This window comes from Staurois parvus, unplaced genomic scaffold (genome assembly GCF_062004578.1).
Source record: "Staurois parvus isolate SC_StPar_1 unplaced genomic scaffold, SC_StPar_1.0 ptg000029l, whole genome shotgun sequence".
Classification (NCBI taxonomy): Eukaryota; Metazoa; Chordata; class Amphibia; order Anura; family Ranidae; genus Staurois; species Staurois parvus.
In genome coordinates, this window is record NW_028317825.1 from 4,303,339 (window position 1) to 4,324,191 (window position 20,853).

Consider the following 20,853-nt stretch of genomic DNA (forward strand, 5'->3'; position numbering starts at 1 on the left):
CTTCTTTTATTTGATTGGCTGAGACTGTTGGAAGATTCGATTGACCAACCAATTGCTGTACAGCTTGAGTTCTCCGCCACCGTGACTCCTTGCAGCGTGTCATGTTACTGACTGGTGGAGACCGGTGTACCCGCCTCTGCTCCGGCAGACATGGCGGAGGTCAGACTGAGGTTGTTCCGGAGAAGTGCTCAGCTTCAGATTGTAGAAGATGTTATCCCGGGTGGCCGGGCTCTGGAGGCTGTATCATGTGTGACTCCTGTTGTAGGTAACAGACAAACAGCTGAATGCAGTGAGTGGAAGCGGACATTGTGGCCCTCTGCTCCTCGGGGCCAGTGTATGTGGGGGCTAGGTGGCATGCCACAGATTGCCACATCAGGGGCCCGCTTCTACAGTCAAGGCAGTGGCCCTAGAGCATCCTTCCGCCAGACTGGGGGCCGCCATGGTGGATATAACAATGGAGCACAGGAGTCAGAGAAGCCGCTATACCTGACCCACACCGGATACTATGACACCCTGGAGGTGTCTAAAAATGCCACGCAGGCCCAGATCAAGGCCGCCTACTACAAGCAGTCCTTCCGCTTCCACCCCGACCGCAATGCCGGCAACGAGTCCGCCACCAGACTCTTCGGCCAAGTGACGGAGGCCTATCATGTCCTGGGCAGCACCACCCTGAGGAAGAAGTACGACCGGGGGATCCTGAGCCTGGAGGACGTCCGCAGTGCCAGGAAGCCCAGCGGGAAGAGCCCGTCACCTAAAGAGGCTGCTGGCCAGAGACAGGCATCCAAAGCCACGTTGTCCTCCTCCACCCCTGCCAAGCAAATGTTTGACTTTGATGCGTTTTACCAGGCGCACTACGGAGAGCAGTTGGCGAGGGAGAAACTCTGGAAGGAAAGACGGAATCACATCGAGAGGCAAAGGAAGGAGAACATTAGATCAGACCTGAACAACACATCTGGAATGTTTTTTGGACTGTTTTTAATGTCAGCCTTCTTGTTGTACGCATCATATATGGACTGACCATGGCCTGCCACATTCACTGTTGGAGTTGTTTAAAGGCCGCAGCCAAATGTTTATTAATACTGGTGCTTGATTGGGTGTCTTTAAATATGTCTGATTGGAAATTGCTTTGGAGCTCTTTTGGTGTGTGAAGGGATCATCATCTCTTCCTATCTGCTCATAGTAGCCAATCTGACTTTTTTTTTTCCTCCTTCTAGTGCACATTGAAGAAGGAAACCGAGATTCTGATTGGTTACTTTGGAAGACAGAGACCGTCCTCCTTTCAGACCCTGATAAAGAAGGCTAAATGTGAAATCGTAACAGAAAATTGTTCAAATCATATGCTTACCATAATTTTCCTTTCATCACGCCTCGCTATGTCAACACATGCTGGGTCATGCTGTTCCTCCAGGGCTAGCCAATAAATCACGTGACTTGTGCCACTGTCCACTATAGTGGGCAATATTTTCTGATGTTGTGAGGCATCAAGAAAGGAAAATGACTGCATTTGCTAACGATTTTTCTCTTTCCTGAGGACTCCCCATGTCCATACACACCTAGGTGCTGCGTAGTAATTGAGAAACATGGGTGGGTGCTTGCCAAAGAAAATAATTTATTTACATTCAAATACAGGTTAAAGTGGAGCTCCAGGAGTTTCATCAGTGTTAGAAATATGCTGGCTTATAGGGGATAAGTTCAACAATGTGAATGCCACCTCATGGACCTCTGTTTTGTTTACTGTTTACATTTTTACTGATCTCCAGGAGTTCAGCTATTGCTATACCCCCAGCACTCTGAAAGGAGAGAGGTACTTTCCTACAAAGCAGCTGCTCTACCTGCCCCTCTCCTCTATTGCCAGTTCACCAAATATTTTGTAATTTGTCAATGGGTTGGCATAATAGAACGTCTTTTATAGTTGGGTCAGAGGAGAGGCCGTTAGAGCAGCTGCAAATGACTGTTGTATCAGAGACCCAAACCCAGTGCTGGAGCATTGTAAGTATAATAATAGCTGTACTCCCGGCAATCTGTAAAAATGTATATAAAAGAAAGAGGGTGGCATACACCTCATCGAACTTAACCTTTTATTAGCCAGCACATTTTTATTTTTAGGAAAAATACCTTTCCCAAAACAAGATTCTGATTTTACGGTCACATCCAAGCTGTAACAAGTAATGAAAGTGGTTTGGGGTTGACCAACTTGGAGCACTTTTGTTTCTGCTGGAACACCTGTAAAGAACACCATGAGGAAGTTATGCCTCTGGTCACATGCACCTTTAGATGGACTGGAGAGGAACACCTCTAACTCCAAGCAGCTGCTGTCTCCAGAATGCAATGATTTTTGTGGATGCCAGCTGCCCTTTTTTGGGACCACTCAAAAGTATAAGCAAACTGCCTGAGAACGTAATGCTTCCTGACCTCTTCAGATTGATCAAAATGAGCCATGTTGTATCCAGTGCATGTCCGTTTCCTCTCCGGTTGAGTTTGACAGGAAAAAGGAACAATGAGGCTGGAACGAATTAAGTATTTTATTGGCTAGTCAACAGGCTGTCCTGGGGCAGAGCATGACCAAGATGTGCTGGCAGGAGGTGTCTATGGCAGCCCTGATGTGGATGTGATGCTAGCCTAATGCTGACACTTATCACAATCCCAACATCGGCACCAGTGTCCAATGCATTTTGAAGTTTACTTTAACAGTTACCAAACCAGTTCAGTGACTTCTTCCCTGTAGTTGTCTTTAGCTATAGACCTGCAGGCTGTAGTTAGAGACACAGAAAAGGTTCCACATTGGTACATCTCCATGGACATGTATTGTGTAGAAATAATGCTAGTTGCACCATGTGGTGGCAGCAGCCAATTATTCCTATCCCGTTAGGGCTCACACACTCTGACAGGCTGTACACCAGATCAATGTAATCCTGCAACAGAAATAGCCAGACGTTTATGATCAGACACAAACAAGAAGTCTGTAAAAATCAATGACAGGCTGGCACTATCCAAAGCTGTACACATGTAATCGCTCCATGTGCAATTACATGCAGATAGTGTCAGCCCAGCATTGGTTTGTACAGACTTCCTGTCTGGCTGATCAGAAACACCGGGCTGTTCTTGGCACAGAAATATGCTAATCTTGGCAGTGGTATGGCCCTAATCGGCCATGTGCAGGAGCCCTTAGATAAGGTAGCTGTTGTATGTGGCTTTTAAGATGCTGGGACATTTAGTAAATGTGAAAAATTGAGAGCCACAATTTGTCTACTTTTCATTTAAAGGATAAGTTCACCTTTTCTAACATGTTACACCTGTATTCGGGATGTAACATGATAGCGCTGCAGCTGCCCCCGAGTCCCCGCTGTGACAGCAGACTGGGGATCTTCTCCCTGTCTGCTTTTACAATTCATAATAGATGCAGCCATGCATCACACCCAGCCGTGTCATTCATTCACAGATATCTGTGAATGAAAAACAAGTCCCAACAGCATTTGCGGCTGTCTGCTTTGCAGTTCTCAATGAATTACCACAGCACTGAGTGCTGTGGTAGTTCATTTTCTCTTTCTGTCTGTGTATCTGCCAGCTTGCACGAGGTACAAGCACACAGCTATACAGACAGGTCAGCAGGAGTCCTGCATGGAGATCGCGGGTGCAATGCTTTCTAGGCTCCTAGAAAATAAAAAATGAATGCATTTTTATACCTACATAAAGATGCACGTACAGAGATTACCTTTAGTGGACTCTGCATGGTCAGAAGACCCAGAGATATAGACAGCTCAATTTATATATGGATCTCAGCTCGCCTTGTCTTCCTATTGGCCCCTTAGGGTCACCATATATGTTAGTTTTTGTAAAATCAACTTTAGATTTACCAAAACTATGTAATGTTAAAATCGAACTATAGGCAAAACTTTTGGATAGGACAAGGGAGGGTTATAACCCTTGTCAGATTTTTTTCACGATTTGTGTCCCATTGCAGAGATTCCCCTTCACTTCCTGTCCCATAGTCAAACAGAAAGTGAGAGGAAATCCCTGCAAATTAAAGTAATTCCTTGGGGACCCATTGGTTACTAGAGCTAGTGTCCACATTAGAAGATTTCCCCTCCAGTATTTTCTGGGGACAGCCCAAATTCTTCTAATTTCATTACTTTCAATGATAATGGTAAACGGCAAATCCCCCTAATGGGTGCGCAGACAGAGTTAAAGACTGATAGGGGTACTAATTGCTCTCCACTCTATCCAAAACTAAGAAAAAGTTTTTCTTTTAATTATACTTTAGGTGTTATCTATCCAATTTTTATTCAGTCAGGTAGGCCCTTGAACTACATAGTTTTTAGTAGATCTAAAGGATTGTACAGTCTCTGGTTTTAATGTGTGTGATAGGCAGTTGAGATTTATATATGTTGTTAATTTCTGCATCTACAGACCAATTAGACATTTAATTTTCATGGTTAACCTCAACTTGTGCATGTTTTCATCAAATGTTTCGGTCTGTGACAGGTTTACTTTGCATACAAAAAATATTGTATGAGTGGTTATGATATTATTTTACTCACTGTGTTACTAATAGTACATACAGAGGACAGCAGTGCTATGTCTAGTTAGAAGGAAAAAACAATAACATTGCATTGATTTGGGGCACTAAGCACTTTTGATGGCGTTCTTCGACGTCCAAAGTACAGAGGTTGAGTTTTATGTATGTTGCTGCAAGATTGTTGTGTGTGATAAATAAAGGGGATCTTTATACCTTCAGATGCAATATGCCATTCTTTGACTTCCAGGCAGTATGATAGCTCAGGGCGGTGAAGTAGGCTCGAGTCATTAGCAATTCCACAGTCCCCAGTGTGTGACCTAGAAGTCTAAGAGTGACAGCTTCCATCTGGTGCTTCATGATGATTCCCTTTTGCATTTCAGGCCATACAATAAAGCTAAATTATAAGTGGCCTGTTTTCTGAAAAAGGACTTTGCTAATTAATGTTCATTATAACATGGGTGACATGTTTTATGATTTTATCATAGTTGGGTACTGTATGCCAGGGATGTACAACTGAGACGTGCCTTTCTCCCATCCTTGGAGAACACTGCTGCTGTACTTTGACTATTTATTGTCATACCTGTAAATAATGCATCCAAAAATGTTCTGTAATGTAAAACTGTAAATATATAAGGGATTAAAGAATTTCTGGTGATCATATTACTTTTTGGTGCTGTAAGTAGACTTTATATGACCTAATGTGGCCACAGTACAGAAATGTACATTTTGAAGATTCGATAGATATTGCACCCTGTAAAGGGAACAATTTTAAAAGTGGACATGGCTCTGAACAGCATGGTGGATGCGGTTTATAAATTTATGATAAATAATGTCCAAGTTTTGGAGGCTACATGCCATAGCCATTGTACCCGATGGAGGAGATTTACTAAAACTGGAGCGTACAAAATCTGGTGCAGCTCTGCATAATAACCAATCGCCTCCCAGTTTTTATTATCAAAGCTTACTTGAAAAAGCTGACATTAGAAGCTGATTGGCTACCATGTACAGCTGCAACAGATTATGTATGCACCAGTTTTAGTAAATCTACCCCCATTATGTACTGCTGTGTTGGAGAAAATGCTTTAACTGGGAGAGTATATGGAAAGAATGCACCAGAAAACCTTTCCTGGAGAGATCATGGCATGTAGAGTAGTTGCCCTGAGCCCGCAGTAAGGAGAAAATCCTGGGGCATATTGCTGGCAGACCTGGGCAGAAAAGTAACCTGTTCCTCTCCAACCAGTGCAGATAATACAAATCCCTTGTGTCATACTGCACCACTAATCACACTTTTCAGGAGGTACCTGGCATCACTTATCTGGACAGTTCTGCATATTGACCATATTGGATTAGACATTAGTAATCTTCCTCTGTACCAACATAAGACAATCTCAGTGCTGAGCCCTGGGCCACATTCACCAGTTGCTTAGTTTTAGCAGTTGAGAGAAGGGGAACTCTGGACTGTTTCCCAGAAGATTCTTTTATAGGCTCACATGAAGAGATGTTCTCCCAACAGGCATGCTGAATGGCATCTGCAGGAAAAAAAAAAGCTAATTGTAGGAATGTTAAAAGAATGTATTTAACAAAAAAAAAATGCAACTGTAAACTGAAGTATAGATAATAAAACCAGGTCTTTTTTCAGTATGCCTATTAGAGGCTCTGGCCAAAAAAACAAACGGATGTGAGGGAAAGAGGGCTACTAATTTTATTTTGTAAAGATAAGAGAATACAGGTGAAACTCGAAAAATTTGAATATCGTGCAAAAGTTCATTTATTTCAGTAATGCAACTTAAAAGGTGAAACTAATATATGAGATGGACTCATTACATGCAAAGCAAGATAGTTCAAGCCGTGATTTGTCATAATTGTGATGATTATGGCTTACAGCTCATGAAAACCCCAAATCCACAATCTCAGAAAATTAGAATATTACATGCAATAAATAAAACAAGGATTGTACATAGAACAATATCTGACCTCTGAAAAGTATAAGCATGCATATGTACTCAGTACTTGGTTTGGGTCCCTTTTGCAGCAATTACTGCCTCAATGCGGCGTGGCATGGAAGCTATCAGCCTGTGGCACTGCTGAGGTGTTATGGAAGACCAGGATGCTTCAATAGCGGCCTTCAGCTCTTCTGCATTGTTCGGTCTCATGTCTCTCATCTTTCTCTTGGCAATGCACCATAGATTCTCTATGGGGCTCAGGTCAGGCGAGTTTGCTGGCCAATCAAGCACAGTAATCCCACGGTCATTGAACCAGGTTTTGGTGCTTTTTGCAGTGTGGGCAGGTGCCAAGTCCTGCTGGAAAATGAAGTCAGCATCCCCATAAAGCTCGTCTGGGGAAGGAAGCATGAAGTGCTCCAAAATCTCCTGGTAGACGGCTGCATTGATCCTGGACTTAATGAAGCACAGTGGACCAACACCAGCAGATGACGTGGCTTCCCAAATCAACACAGACTGGAAATTTCACACTGGACTTCAAACATCTTGCAGTGTGTGCCTCTCCATTCTTCCTCCATACTCTGGGTCCTTGGTTTCCAAATGAGATGCAAAAGTTGCTCTCATCAGAAAAGAGGACTTTGGACCACTGAGCAACAGACCAGGTCTGTTTTTCTTTTGCCCAGGTAAGACGCTTCTGACGTTTGCTGTTCAGGAGCGGCTTGACAAGAGGAATACGACATTTGAAACCCATGTCCAGGATCTGTCTGTGTGTGGTGGCTCTTGATGCACTGACTTCAGCCTCAGTCCATTCCTTGTGAAAGTCCCCAACACTTTTGAATGACCTTTTCCTAAGAATCCTCTCCAGGCTGCGGTCATCCCTGCTGCTTGTGCACCTTTTTCTTTTACATTTTTCCCTTCCACATAACTTTCCATTAATGTGCTTTGATACAGCACTTTGGGAACATCCAACTTCTTTTGCAATTACCTTTTGAGGCTTTCCCTCCTTATGGAGGGTGTCAATGATGGTTTTCTGCACAACTGTCAGGTCAGCAGTCTTTCCCATGATTGTGATTCCTACTGAACCAGACTGAGAGACCATTTAAAGGCTCAGGAACCCTTTGCAGGTGTTATGGCTTAATTAGCTGATTAGAGTGGGACACTTTGAGCCGAGAATATTGCACCTTTTCACAATATTCTAATTTTCTGAGATTGTGGATTTGCGATTTTCATGAGCTGTAAACCATAATCATCACAGTTATGACAAATCACGGCTTGAACTATCTTGCTTTGCATGTAATGAGTCTATCTCATATATTAGTTTCACCTTTTAAGTTGCATTACTGAAATAAATGAGCTTTTGCATGATATTCTAATTTTTCGAATTTCACCTGTATACACATGATTTTGCGCACCCCTGTAGCAGAATGTCTGCTATAGGGCAGCGGGAAAGCAGTTAAAGAAGCCTTGACTGACCGCTGTAGCTGTGACAAAATTCACCTTCAACGTTAACAACAGAGGCGCTTAAAGCAGTATTAAACTTAATGCAAACATTTATATTGTAGCTTACCAATTCTCAGATGTGATGTCTGTATTGGTTTCCTTTTTTAGGTTTGCTCTCTTCTATTTTCATCTGGTGATTCAGCCAGTGGTTTTTTTTTTCAGGAGTTCAAGCTCTCCAGAAGAAAGTATCAGTTTACATGCAATTTACCACTGGCAGGGGTGATTAAAATAGTCAGCTTATATTTATTCATGTAAAACCTTTATCCCAAAAGGGAAAAAAAACTGTTTGCTGTAACTGACTATAAAGTGTTAACCCCCCTCCATACTGACAATGCCGCCTTATGTCCTTTGCTCATTTCTGCAAAGTGGTGTCTCACTAATACAGGAGGCCACATCATTGGCCCCATCACTAGGTGAAAACGGGGGGGGGGGGGGGTAAGCCAAAGAAAAAAAAAAACAGATGCAGCCACCACATCTAATGTTTGATAAGCTGCAATATATTACATTTATGGTTTTGGGTTTAATAGAGCTTTAAATCACAGATCATATTCCCTTATTTAGACTTGACTGCCTTCTAATGTACACAATCAGCAGATGCTGTAGGTAGTTAGACACCATAGAAAAACCTGACTTTAGTCTTTGTTGTGATCTTGGTTCCTCCTTAAAACCATTGTACTTAAATTGTTACCCCTATACCAGTGGTAAGGGAATATAGCTTAGTGTAATGTTACCTATAGCAGTCCCTGTTTCTATAAGCCAAGCAAGCCAAGACTACTGGTACGTGGCTGCCCCCAGGAAAGCCATGTCCACTGGCCAGGAAGTACAGGAGGCTAAAGAAAGGAAGAACAAATGAGATTCTGTGGTTCCAGGAGTGCAGTTGTCCACTGGGGAGGGCTGAGACTGGTGTCTCACATGAATGCAGTCATCGATGTGTAGATGGGTGAGTTTAAGTGCAGGCAAAGGGTCAGTCCAGGTAACGGGCAGAAACGTGGTCAATAAACAGTTCTGGGTTAGTACATGCCATGGCTGCGATGCTCTGCTTCACAGCTATGGCAGGAATTATACCCCCTGTACTCCTGCTGATCGTGACCCATTCGAGTGAATGGGATTGCTTGTGTGGGTTCCAAAGGGATAAAGCAAGTGGTGAATCAATACAATGCCTCCTCACAGCCTGTCAAATGCTCTCTGAAGAGTGACCTAAATATGGAAGGTTTATCAGAAAGCAAAGAATACGTGAACAAGTCCGTATGGTGACGATGTGACTGCTGTGGCGGTGATCAAGGACACTTTACCCAAAGTGTCCCTGATCACTGCCACACCAGTTAGGCCCCTTTCACACAGCCGAGTTGGTACAGCCACCGGATTCCTGCAGCAAGAATCTCCTGATTCTTGATGCCTGAATGACCGGGTTTTGCAATCAACAGCTGTGTCCAGGCTTGGATATCTGTCCCTCTGCGCAGCTAACATCTCTGTGTGTGGCTACATGCAAACAGCAGTGGCTGTAGCCCACCATTAGTTTAAATGGGTTGAGCAGCTGCTGCTGATGGCATAACGTGGTCATCACTGCAGGAATCCAGTGGCCGTACGAATCCAGCCACGTGAAGCCTAACTAGTGTGGCGGTGATTAGGGACGCTGACTGGTGACTGTATGTAAAAAAAAATTTTGAAAAATAGTTTTTACAATTTAGGCTCCATGCAAACCGGGAGTATTAATAATGCTGGTAACGTTAGCTGTGTAAAGAAGTCACATTAAAAATGTTCATTGTTTGCATTAGCGTTTAGCCGCGTTTGCATTTTTTAGCGTTTTTCAGCATTAGAGCGTTTTTACAGCTAAAAAACTCCTCTAGAAACCCACTAGTTCTGGGTTTTTTTCCAGCCAAAAAACACCCCTGCCAAAAAATGCTGTTTACAGTCTGTGTGCATGGACACATAGGATAACATGCTGGGGAGTTTACTGGCTGTAGAAAAAACATCAAAAGCCAAAAACAGCAGCTGTAAAAATGTCCAGTGAGGACTTATACTTCTATTTTCTTATAATTTTATAAATTTTGTACATACTGTCACCAGAGTAATACAGTGTACAGTATCACCATTAGGGTTAGGGTTTTTTTTTTCTTGGGAGAGTGCATGTGATCAGCACAGGGCCAATCAGCACTGTCCAGACAGAGGTCGGATCCTGCATCCTCCTAGAGGGGAATGAAAACTCCTCCTACAAGGTTTAACCAGTGCTCTGCTGGACACTCATAGAAGTCACAAGACTGCTCTAACTGCTGATGAGTTTATATTTACTAAAATAATTGCATGTTTTGTGTACTGTGCTAGACCAGATATAGTGAATGCAGTTTCCTGGGTTTAGTAACACTAACAAAATTGCCAAATAATTTAAAATCATTCATTCCACTGTAAGAAATATAATCTAAAAGTGTAGATTTCAAAGAACTGCTAATTTTTCAAGGACAAAAGCAAATGCAAATCAAAAGTTGCAAAGAACCCAAAAATGTCATTGCAGGGTGTTCAGGTAACTCTTGCAACAGTTTTGGTCAATCTGTATGTATCTATAAAAAGAAAGGCATTGAACCAGTCCAACCTGCATGAAACGTATATGAAGAAAAAAATCTTGCTGTCCAAAAAAGAACAAGAAGATTACGGTTTGTCATTGAACATATGGGCAAAAACAAGGCCTTCTGCAACAACGTGTAAGTGACTGCCCACTCAGAGTTAATTTTTGGTCATAGTAACGGTAGATATGTTTGCCACAAACTGGAGGACACATTTTAGGAGTAGAACCGCACACCAACTGTGAAGCATCATGGTGGATAAGTTGCATTGTTACTTCAGCACCTTGGCAGTCATTGAGTCAACAATACATTCTGCATCATATCAAAGAATGGTTGATCATAATGTGAAGCCATCTGTCCAAAAGTTGAGGCTGAACTGAAAATGAACTGTCCATGTTTACCCGCATAGGGATGCTTAGTTGTTCCATGCTGTCATTCCATTGATGTCATTTGGGATGTTGCAACTACACAAACAGCCACTGCTCCCAATTTGTCACCCATCCATTTGAGATAGAAACTGCAGAAATAGCTGGTTGCAGAGCTGAGCCTACAAGAGTAAAGAGAGCCTTTAAGAGCAACTTCCTGCCAGCAGAATCCTTAAATTAAGGAACATCTACAGAAGGATTTTTAAGACTGGAAGAGTTAGAAATAGAGTTCAGAAATGATTGTCTGGGTGAAAATCTTTTTTTGATTATCCCAAGCATGATAGATTGCCCATTCATGAACCTGGAATGTCTTTTTTTTTTTTTTTTACTTGACAGGTCACTTAGTACCCTAAGAGGTATAGCAAGACAGATGAGAACCAAGGGGAACAATGCTTGGGCTTTTGCACACAAGCATATTGCATGAAGCCATAACATAAGGTTTTCAGGGGGTAAGAAATCTGCAGCCTCTTCTAAAACTGCTTCTGGATCCTCATCATTCCCCTCCATGTATACCTCTTCTATAGCAAGCATGTCGGGACAAACTCAGGTGAAGATAGAGAAGGTGCCTGGTACTTATGTCCTCTGGACAGTTATAGCTGGGTTAAAGCTTTTCGTTGTCTGAGCAATTGTGGCACAGTTGCAGAAAAGCATGCCTTAGTCAAGTAGGCTGTTTGTAGTGTGCCTGAGACAGAGCTAAAATCAGATGCAGGGACCAGAGTTAAAATAGGGCCCTGTTGTGGTGCAAGGGAAGCATCCTCACACTGAGGGGTTTGAGGTTTTTTTGCAGGCCTTCAGCAGAGCAAATATTTTCCTGAGCTTTTACCGTGGTTCTCTTGCACCTGTTTTCTGCCATTGCTATCAGTGATGATGATCCCGTCGGGTTCTTACGAAGTAGGGTGCGGAAATTTTGTAAGTGTTCCAAGAAAGAGCACAGCAACCCAGATGTGACTGTCTTGTAGCAAAGTTCTTGTGTGAAAAGGGTGGGAAGAATTGCTTGAGCCCTTTAAAAAGGGCTCCAGGTGGAAGTGGCACTCAAGTGTGTGACCCATGTTGTGACCTGGTCAACCACCTGAGACTAACCTCTGAATGGCTGAATTCTGGTGCCAAGTTTGAAAAGTCTAACACTGTAAGTGAACAAGTTTCAAACACAATCCTGGTTTCCTGATTGCTTTAAATGTATAAACACATACTATTCAAGATACATGTAAACAGTGTAAAGCAAGTAATATGATATCTCATACTTGGTGAAAGAAACAGGGTGGCCCTGTCTGACCTGTCCATGTAGACGGTTCCTATAGGGTCCAGGCTTCACCCATTACAGGGGGCATACCCCCAAAGGAGTCTTCATGGTCTGGATTCCAAGGGGACGGACCACAGCCCTGGATCTGTATAGCACCAAGCAACTACTTACACGTACTGCAGCAAGTAATGAGGTGTGCAGGATCCACTGTCTGAAGCAACATTACAGGCCATCCTGATGGAGTGGGATCCATGTAAGGCTCCCAAGGTTGCACCAATCCGGACACACTGCTTCTATTGCTGCCTTAGAAGACAGCAAAGAGTCGACTTAAGACCTACCTGAAAACGAAGCCCTCCAGTGGAACACTGTCACAGCTCCCAAGGCTTCCATCTTCACCCAGTCTTCTTTCTGGGTTCGCAAGCTGCGACCATCTGATTGGCTGAGCCTCGATGTCGTCATTCCCGCGCACTTGCAAAGTGAGTTTCAGCCACGATACAGCTCTCTCAATAGACGGAAGTGTGCATGCACCGGTGATATTACCGGTGCTTCTACAGTATATATCTCTTAAACAATGCACGTTTAGGAGATATTTACAGTACCTACAGGTAAGTCTTATTAACCTCTTTTTGACCGCATTATCGCTGAATGACGGCTACAGCGCGGATGTCAAGTTCTAGGAGGGCGTCATATGACATCCTACCAGAACGCGTTCTCCCAGCAGCGCGCACCCGGCGCTCTCTGTGATCGCTGTCCTGTGGACACAGCTGATCACACGACATGATAAAGGGCAAATCACAGCTGCCCTTTATCACATGATTAGCAGTGTCCAACTACACCTGACCATCATGTAAATACATTTACCGGTTATTGGAAGTACTCACGTCACAGTGAGAGGAAAGTACTGCCGATAACTGGCAACTGTAGAGGGATTCATCTACACTGATTATCAGTGCCCAACAGTGCTGCCAATCTGTGCCAGTCAGTGCCACCTATCAATGCTCTCCAGTGCTGCCTATTAGTGCCTATCAGTGTGGCCTCATCAGTGCCACCTCTCATTACAGCCTCATCAGCAAACATCAGTGAAGGAGAAAAATTACCTGTTTACAAAATGTTATAATAGAAACAAAGAAAAACTTTTTTTTTTCAAAATTTTAGGTCTATTTTCGTTTGTTTAGCAAAAATAAAACACCCAGTGGTGATTAAATACCACCAAAAGAAAGCTCTATTTGTGTGAAAAATAAATGATAAAAATTTAATATGTGTACAGTGTTGCATGATCGAGCCATTGTCATTCAAAGTGCGACAGCACTGAAAGCTGAAAATTCGCCTGGGCAGGAAGGAGGTAATAGTGCCCAGTAGGCAAGTGGTTAAAGGCTTACCTGTGATTTACTTCCACTCTAAGAATACAGTGTACAATAAACTAGTTACTAGTTTCTCCAAAAGGGAGAACAGGTTCAACACCTTAGGACACTAGCCAAAGTTTTGCCAGTGTCCAATCAACTGAATGGTACCAGCCAATAACTCAAGCCTGTGTTCTCCTGTACTGTATAATTAGGATAAAGTGGAAGTCCAGGAATTATCTTAACGTTTTTATACAACTATGCAAAGTTCAAACCCAAAATATGAAACTTGTGGTTCTTGGTTTCACAACTTTTGTACACTTTCTTTTACTAGTATCATACATATGAAAAGCAACCTATGAAGATATTGTCAGTGCAGTCATACCATTGTGGTTCCCGTCACTTGTGGTCCAATTGCAGCACTGTTTATAGAGGCAGAATAATGATTGTTTGATGCAGCCTTTTGAAGCTCACAGGTCATTAACCACACTAATAAGTCAATGAGTGAGGAGTGTAGCTGAAAGCAGCTGAGCAGCAATTAGAGAAAATGAGAACAGGCCAGGCCCACCGCCTGAGAAGAGGAGACCTAGACAATACTGTTACAAATCCCGCTATAGAGGACCATTTGGGGTGCACTCTCTAGCTAGGTTTTTGCTCCAAAAGAAATCAGACAAGAACAAATTGGAAACCAAAATGAGAAAGAAACAGGATTTATTTGTATATATCAGAGGATCATAAAGAGTTACATCAACCAAACTACTGCGCAGACTGAGTGACACGCAGTGTACACACAGAAACAAGAGGAGAGGCATCTGAACCCACATCTGCAGAGCCTCACTGCACATACCCTGCACTCACCAAACCGACATTCTAGGCGCATTGATTCTGCCACACACTGGCAGATGTCACTGTGTACTCACCAAATCACACTTGCAGAACACAGGTATACACCAACATTCATCAACAATCATACAGAATAACTATCATTTTATACTGTTGCTCACACTGCACTTTATTCATCTTTGTCTGGCTATTGTCCATTCACCCTTTCATTTTCTTAGTACAATATAGCAGAATGAAAGGAAGGCTCTGGTTGTTATAGGTGACAACTATAGTTCTTCTTTCAGACATTGATAAACAAAGCCTACAGATTTCTGAACTCTCTACAAATTAATGGACAAATATCCATAGAGACTATATTCATTCACATAGAAGTTCATACACACATAAAAAAATCAAATCCACATTGACATGTATATGGACACTCTCATCCATTATTTTATCACTACACCCGGTGTATATAATGTTACCATTTCAAAAAATCTCTTATGCTGTGAGAGTTTATGAAATGTAAACTTCTGAATACTGTTCAGGTTGATTTTTAAATGCTAAAGCAATGGGTTTTCCCGTTCGTTTACCGTAGTTATTTTTTTTAACTTGATCCAGTTTTCATCAACCATCCCCACAACATCTTATGTAAAATTCAAAGTGTATGTCAAGGAAAATGTACAAAAAAAACTATCTGCACAACATCTCTGCAATACATGAACATTTCTCCACGTGTTATAGCTTTACAGACCCTGCAAATACAGAAAAAGTCTTGCTAATCTGCCAGAAACGCACTCAGCGCTTATGAGTCTATTTATAAAAATGTTGCTGTGTGGAAGTCTTAGAATTCACACAAACTGTGGCAATAAAACTGCATAATGTTTGTTAAATGTGAAATATATTTCCTATGATTGTCAATTCCATCTACTGACCACAATGAGGTATTTTCCTGAAATACTGCAATCAGGAAAATGCCACATAATGCCACTAGAAGGAGCTGATGATTATAGGGAATACATACAGTAGAAAATGACATTTGACACACATTACAAAAATTACAAGGGATATGCAAATACTGAAATATTCGCACAGCAAATTTGTATCTACAGCCAAAACTTTTTTGGGGGTTAGTTTTGGATCGAGTAGGGAAGGATTAGAATTCCTGTCCAATTTTGCTGCCATCTGATATCTTCACTTCCTGTCAGGATATCTTCAGGGCAGGAAATGAGGGGAAATCTTTCTAACAGCAACAAGGAGGGTAGTTCTACAATGTCAGCTTTTTATTGTTGCCTGTTTCTCTGTTGAAGATTTTCCCTAGCCTCCTGTCTAGGAAAAGATTGTCCCCAAGACATAATGTTAGGAGGACTCTAACAGAGGCCTGGATACAGTAAAACCTGACGGGGTTCTAATATTTCCCCATTCTCTCCAAAACTAAAACTAAAAAAAGTTTTGGATGTAGTAAAACTAATTTCCTATTGTGGGCTAAGACATATCATTTTGTGTCAGCCCTGCCCAGTGACTTTTGATAAACTACTCAACTACTCGCACTCTCCAATCTCTACAACCTAATCATTCTGTATTCAAAAGATGACTATTGGGCTATTTGTGACAACACGAACTGTTTTTTAATCAAACAGCTATAACAAAATACTTCCGGTGGTAAATTTATTAGAACATACAGGAGCAAATAAGAGTTTATTATAGGGTACACACTATAAGAAAATTGGAAAAAAAATGTTGTACGAGGACCGTCGTTCAATTTTTGTTTAGTGTGTACACAACTTTCAACATCTGATTCAGACTTTCCAAACAAAATTTTCTGAAGGGGAAAACTCCCAAAAAATTTTCGTACATGAAAAGAACTAACGATTTTCATTTAATGTGTACTGTTTTCGCACAAGAAAAAAAATTTGATACGAAAGACTGCATGATAATAAACAATAAAAAACAATAATCTACATTAAAACATTTCTACGTCAAACAAAAAAAAGCCTTTGTCATTCAAGAATTTTTGTACAATTAGTACTATCCTCGGGTTTGACTAGCTGTAAAAACAAATATTGAGTAACACAGACGATCGTTTGCCCGATTTTCTTATAGTGTATACCCTAGGGTTTATTTACACATTATGAGAGAATTTATAGGACAAGTAAAAAGTTTATACTTGATAGAGAGCTAACTACATCTGGTGACTCAGATGTAATGGACATAACACCTCTGAAAAGACTGGAACTACAAAAAGGCCTGATATAAAATCTTTGATACATTTGCCAGCAGTTGCAGTGCTGGATGTCTCAAATTCAGACATCAAGGCTATACTATGTTGTCTAATGGTTTCTACCTTTAACGGCACACTTAACTGGACAATCACTCTTCCCAATCTTTGGGGAGCCAACTGCCTTAACTTATTGGTTGGTGAACTGAACCTCCAAATGAGGCTCGTGACCCAACTGGTGGAACCTTAACACACATGATACCACCATGACTAAGTGCTTTCAATGACTACAGAAATCAAAATTTTAATCATAATACAGACAAGGGGCTCATTTATACAGACGAGAGCAAGGCAAAATATTTTTCTCACCACCAATCAGGTTTTCAAATAAAACATTGAATATACCTGATCACTATGGATAACTGCTTCATTTGTGCTCCAGTGTTTGCGATAGGTTAATAAATCAGGCTTAAGGTTCATTCAAAATAAGGTAAATCCTATCTCCATCAACTTAATTACACTATATTTCATAATTCACATTGTATATCAGGTTGTACAAATAAGCCTTTAATTCTATATTAATATCACATTTAGGACATCTTGGATAGGGATAACAAACTTAGAATTTTGTGGCACATTTACATGGGCTTACGCTGAAGTTATCTGAAGGCTGAGCTTTCATCTGTTGTCTACAATCAACAGATGTTTTATTTTACGCTTTTGTACTGCACTAGAGTCATGGAAGACAGAGTTTGACCAGTGCATTTGAAAACAAGATCTGCTTTTCCTTCAGATATTTTGATTATGACGCTCAATGTAAGCTATACAATTTTAACAGCAATTGAAGTATTAATTAGACCTGTTCCTTTAGAATAAAAATTCAGTTATAAAAATTATAAAAGAGCAGTAACTAAACCTGCAATTCTAACTGGATCACCAATACACTGAACTATTATTTCATACAATTGTATAAACAACATATAAGTCTGTTTTTATAAAGGTACCCTCTTGTATACAAGCATTCAACTCGTTCCAGGTCTTCCACAAAAATAGATATTTTTTAAGCTCTGGTTGGATAGGTCAAGCCAATTGTGAAATTCTCTTTTGATTCTACAAAGTCTGTTTGAGAGGTCAATTGATAAGTGAATATGGAGGCTAACCATGGTTTCCCCTACTGAAATCAACTAAACCAGATCAAGAACAGTGGAGGCTTAATAAGAGGCACGAGAAGGAAAATGACACACTGGGGTAGATTTACTAAAGCTGGTTCACTCAGAATCTCATGCACCTTTGCATGGTAGCCAATCAGGTTCTAACTTTGGCTTGTTCAATTAAGCATTAGCAATAAAACCTGGAAGCTGATTGGTTTCCATGCAGAAGTTCCTGAGATTGAGTGAGCCAGCTTAAGTAAATAAACCCCACTGTGTTACTTGTGAAACAACAGCTGGTACTGAGAGGATTCAAGAGTCTGTTTTTTGAAGGCAATTCCTACACAATATACAGAACACCTATATAAAATGTTTCACTGATGTCACAGGCCCTAAAAACAATATTTTTACTCCTATCTAGGTTACAAATAGCTGTAGCCATTAGAATCCTGCATATGTCCAGTTAACAAGGCTGTCCAGTTAACTGTCTATTCTTCTGTTTTTGAGAACATTATGCTGGTGGGCTGTCGTCATTCTCAAAAGCACTCATATACATCAGATAGTCATTGCCCAATCCTGCTGATTCATCTGCTTACTCTTGTTTTTCTCTGGTGCCATAGGTGACTGCCTTCCCCCGAACGAAGAATTAACATGCATGCTCAGTCAATTGTACAATTGTAGCATGCTTGTTAGTTGAAAAATTGTTTTAAAAAAGATTGTTGTTGTTGGTTGGATTGTGCCAGCCATTCCAACCATTGTCTAATGCCTCTAGACAGTTCTCTATTCACCTTAAGCCCTAGTTCACACTGAATCAACTTGAGCATCCAAATCGCATGACAAATTGCATTCAATGCTTGGCAATCAAACCGTTCTAGTAGTAGTTCCTGCACTACTTTTGCCGGTTTCGGGTGCGACTTGCATAGACTTCTGTGCATGAAGTTGCACAGATGTCTGAAAGTCGCATGCTAAGTCGCATTAGCATTCAAGTGAATTTGCATGATTTCTAGTTTGCATGCAATGTGAACAGGGGCTAATACATCTTTATAATAAACACTTACTCAAAGCTATGCTGCTATGGGCCATTGAGCTCTGACAGCCCCCTAGGCTCCTTCCCCTCCCCTTCCAATCCTTTTCCCCCAATGAGAAGTCCTATGGCAAAAGCTATTGTTTCAGAGAAACTGCTATCATGATTTTTGTGAATGCAGTAGAAAGCACAATTTTAATATGTAAGGTTGCCCATCTCACTCTGGGGCTATGTCCGGGGGTCAGATGACTGTAATCTGGGAGGGATGGCCACATCGGGATATTCCCCCCCCCCCCCCCCAACCACCACCTTTTTCTCCCATATTTAACCCCAGCATTTTTCAAGTTTTGGTCCTTTTTTTTTTTATACCTGGTATGGGCAACTGCCACCCACGAGGGCCGGTGCATTTGGGGAGTTTTATACATTTTATACATTTGCTGGTCATGCACTACCAATGTAATCCATGTTTCCCACTTGTATCAGGGTTACAGATTGGTAACTCTGTGTTGTTCTAAAATGATTTTGTACAATTCCTTTATTTTTGTAAAATTCTTCAATAAACGTCATATGGGAAAAAAAATATGTAAGGTTGTATCCTATCACAGCAGATGTATTTGATGGTCCACACATTTCTTATCTTTATTTTTGAGCAGCACTAGCTAGTTTTATTAATGTAAATTGTTGTACTGTATGTATGTACGTGTGTGTGTGTGAGAGTGTGTTAGGTTTCCTCTGCCAGGGATGTATACAGGCTGGTGCAAGGAGAATGTGGCTTCAATGGCAGCCAAATATGACAGATAGGAAACCATACAGTGGAAAATTCACTCATTGAATTTACATTAGTTTTTTGCCCATTGCCATCAATATTAAAAGAACAATTATAGCAACTAAAACATTATACAGAAATAAATAATCCTATGAAACATTAAATTTAATTTTTGACGACTGTTAAACTGGCAGTTATAACGGGCAGCTATATTAGGAACGCATATGATTATTATATGCTGAATGCATATGTTTGTTACCAATCTTCCTTGGATGCTACCTTAATATTATCTTACCATACCATAATCCTTCTGTTTATTAACCATTAACATTTCCAATTGTTTGCCATATCATTCTACCGCATGCTAATGCTAAAGTTGCCGGTCCACACCAGACACTAGTCTTAAATGATCACAGGTTTGCCTATAAATAATTTATATTTGCCTCTTATTCAGCTTCATTTATCTTGACTGAGGATGTGACTAGGCCCAGAATTTTGAGGAGGGAGGCCATTTGAAGACAAGCAGTTGTTTCTCTGCCAATAGTCTGACCTTATGTCACTTCCTCCTAAGTGTATGTAACAGCATTATAACAAAGCTTGAAGTTAAAGAACATTTTTAGTCATTAAAAAAAAAAAAATTTCAAACCACAGATATTTACTGCTCCAGAGAGAGGCAAGTGGCAAATCTTAAGCAGCACAGCCTACAGCAATAACTTCAGTACTGTATCCCCCACCGAATGCTGTGGCATCTCCCACTGGCAACTTTGACACTACAGGTCTCCGTATTCATTTGGGGGCAAGCAAGAGGAACCATTGACTTGGCATTCGACTCTCCCAGAATTGTGGAATACTGAAGACCTTGCTGGTGGCTGTACTGCTTAAAGACAATAGAGTTCGGAATTGTCACCTGCTAGGGGTCAAGCCTTGAAACTTTTATTTACTTGGAAAGTGAAAGTCGATTTAAGAGATAGACACAGAACCAGTGGGCTCTGTGTTTGATTCTTTGATGGTTACTTAGAAGCAGGAGGTCTGTAGAATCAATTCACAAAATTGAGTCGTATGTATTATTTTACCTGTCTTTTTAATTGTGTTTGTTTTTTCAACTTAAACACTTGCCCTCCAGAGGATTTACCCCCCTTCCTGACCAAGCCATTTTTTTAGTTAAATTAACTGACAATTGCGTGGTCATGCAATGCTGCACCCTTATTAAATGTACATCTTTTTTGTTCCCACGAATTGAGCTTTCTTTTGGTGATAATTGAGAGCCTGTGCGGTTTTTTATTTTTTGCGCAATAAAAAAAGTTTGACAATTTTGATAAAAAAACAATATTTTTGACTTTTTGCTATTAAACA

General features: G+C 41.1%; 1 protein-coding gene across 1 annotated transcript; it reads left to right on the forward strand.

Annotated features, from left to right (window-relative positions):
• Positions 1-60: 60 nt before the first annotated feature.
• On the forward strand, positions 61-5,179 carry DNAJC30 (DnaJ heat shock protein family (Hsp40) member C30). The gene has a single exon (XM_089657339.1). It carries the CDS (start codon positions 151-153, stop codon positions 1,015-1,017), a length of 867 nt encoding a protein of 288 aa, XP_089513465.1. The 5' UTR covers positions 61-150; the 3' UTR covers positions 1,018-5,179.
• The last annotated feature ends 15,674 nt before the right edge of the window (positions 5,180-20,853 follow it).

Excerpts from the sequence above, each read along its gene's own strand:
- DNAJC30 (XM_089657339.1), top strand. The coding sequence starts at position 151 with ATGGCGGAGGTCAGACTGAGGTTGTTCCGGAGAAGTGCTCAGCTTCAG.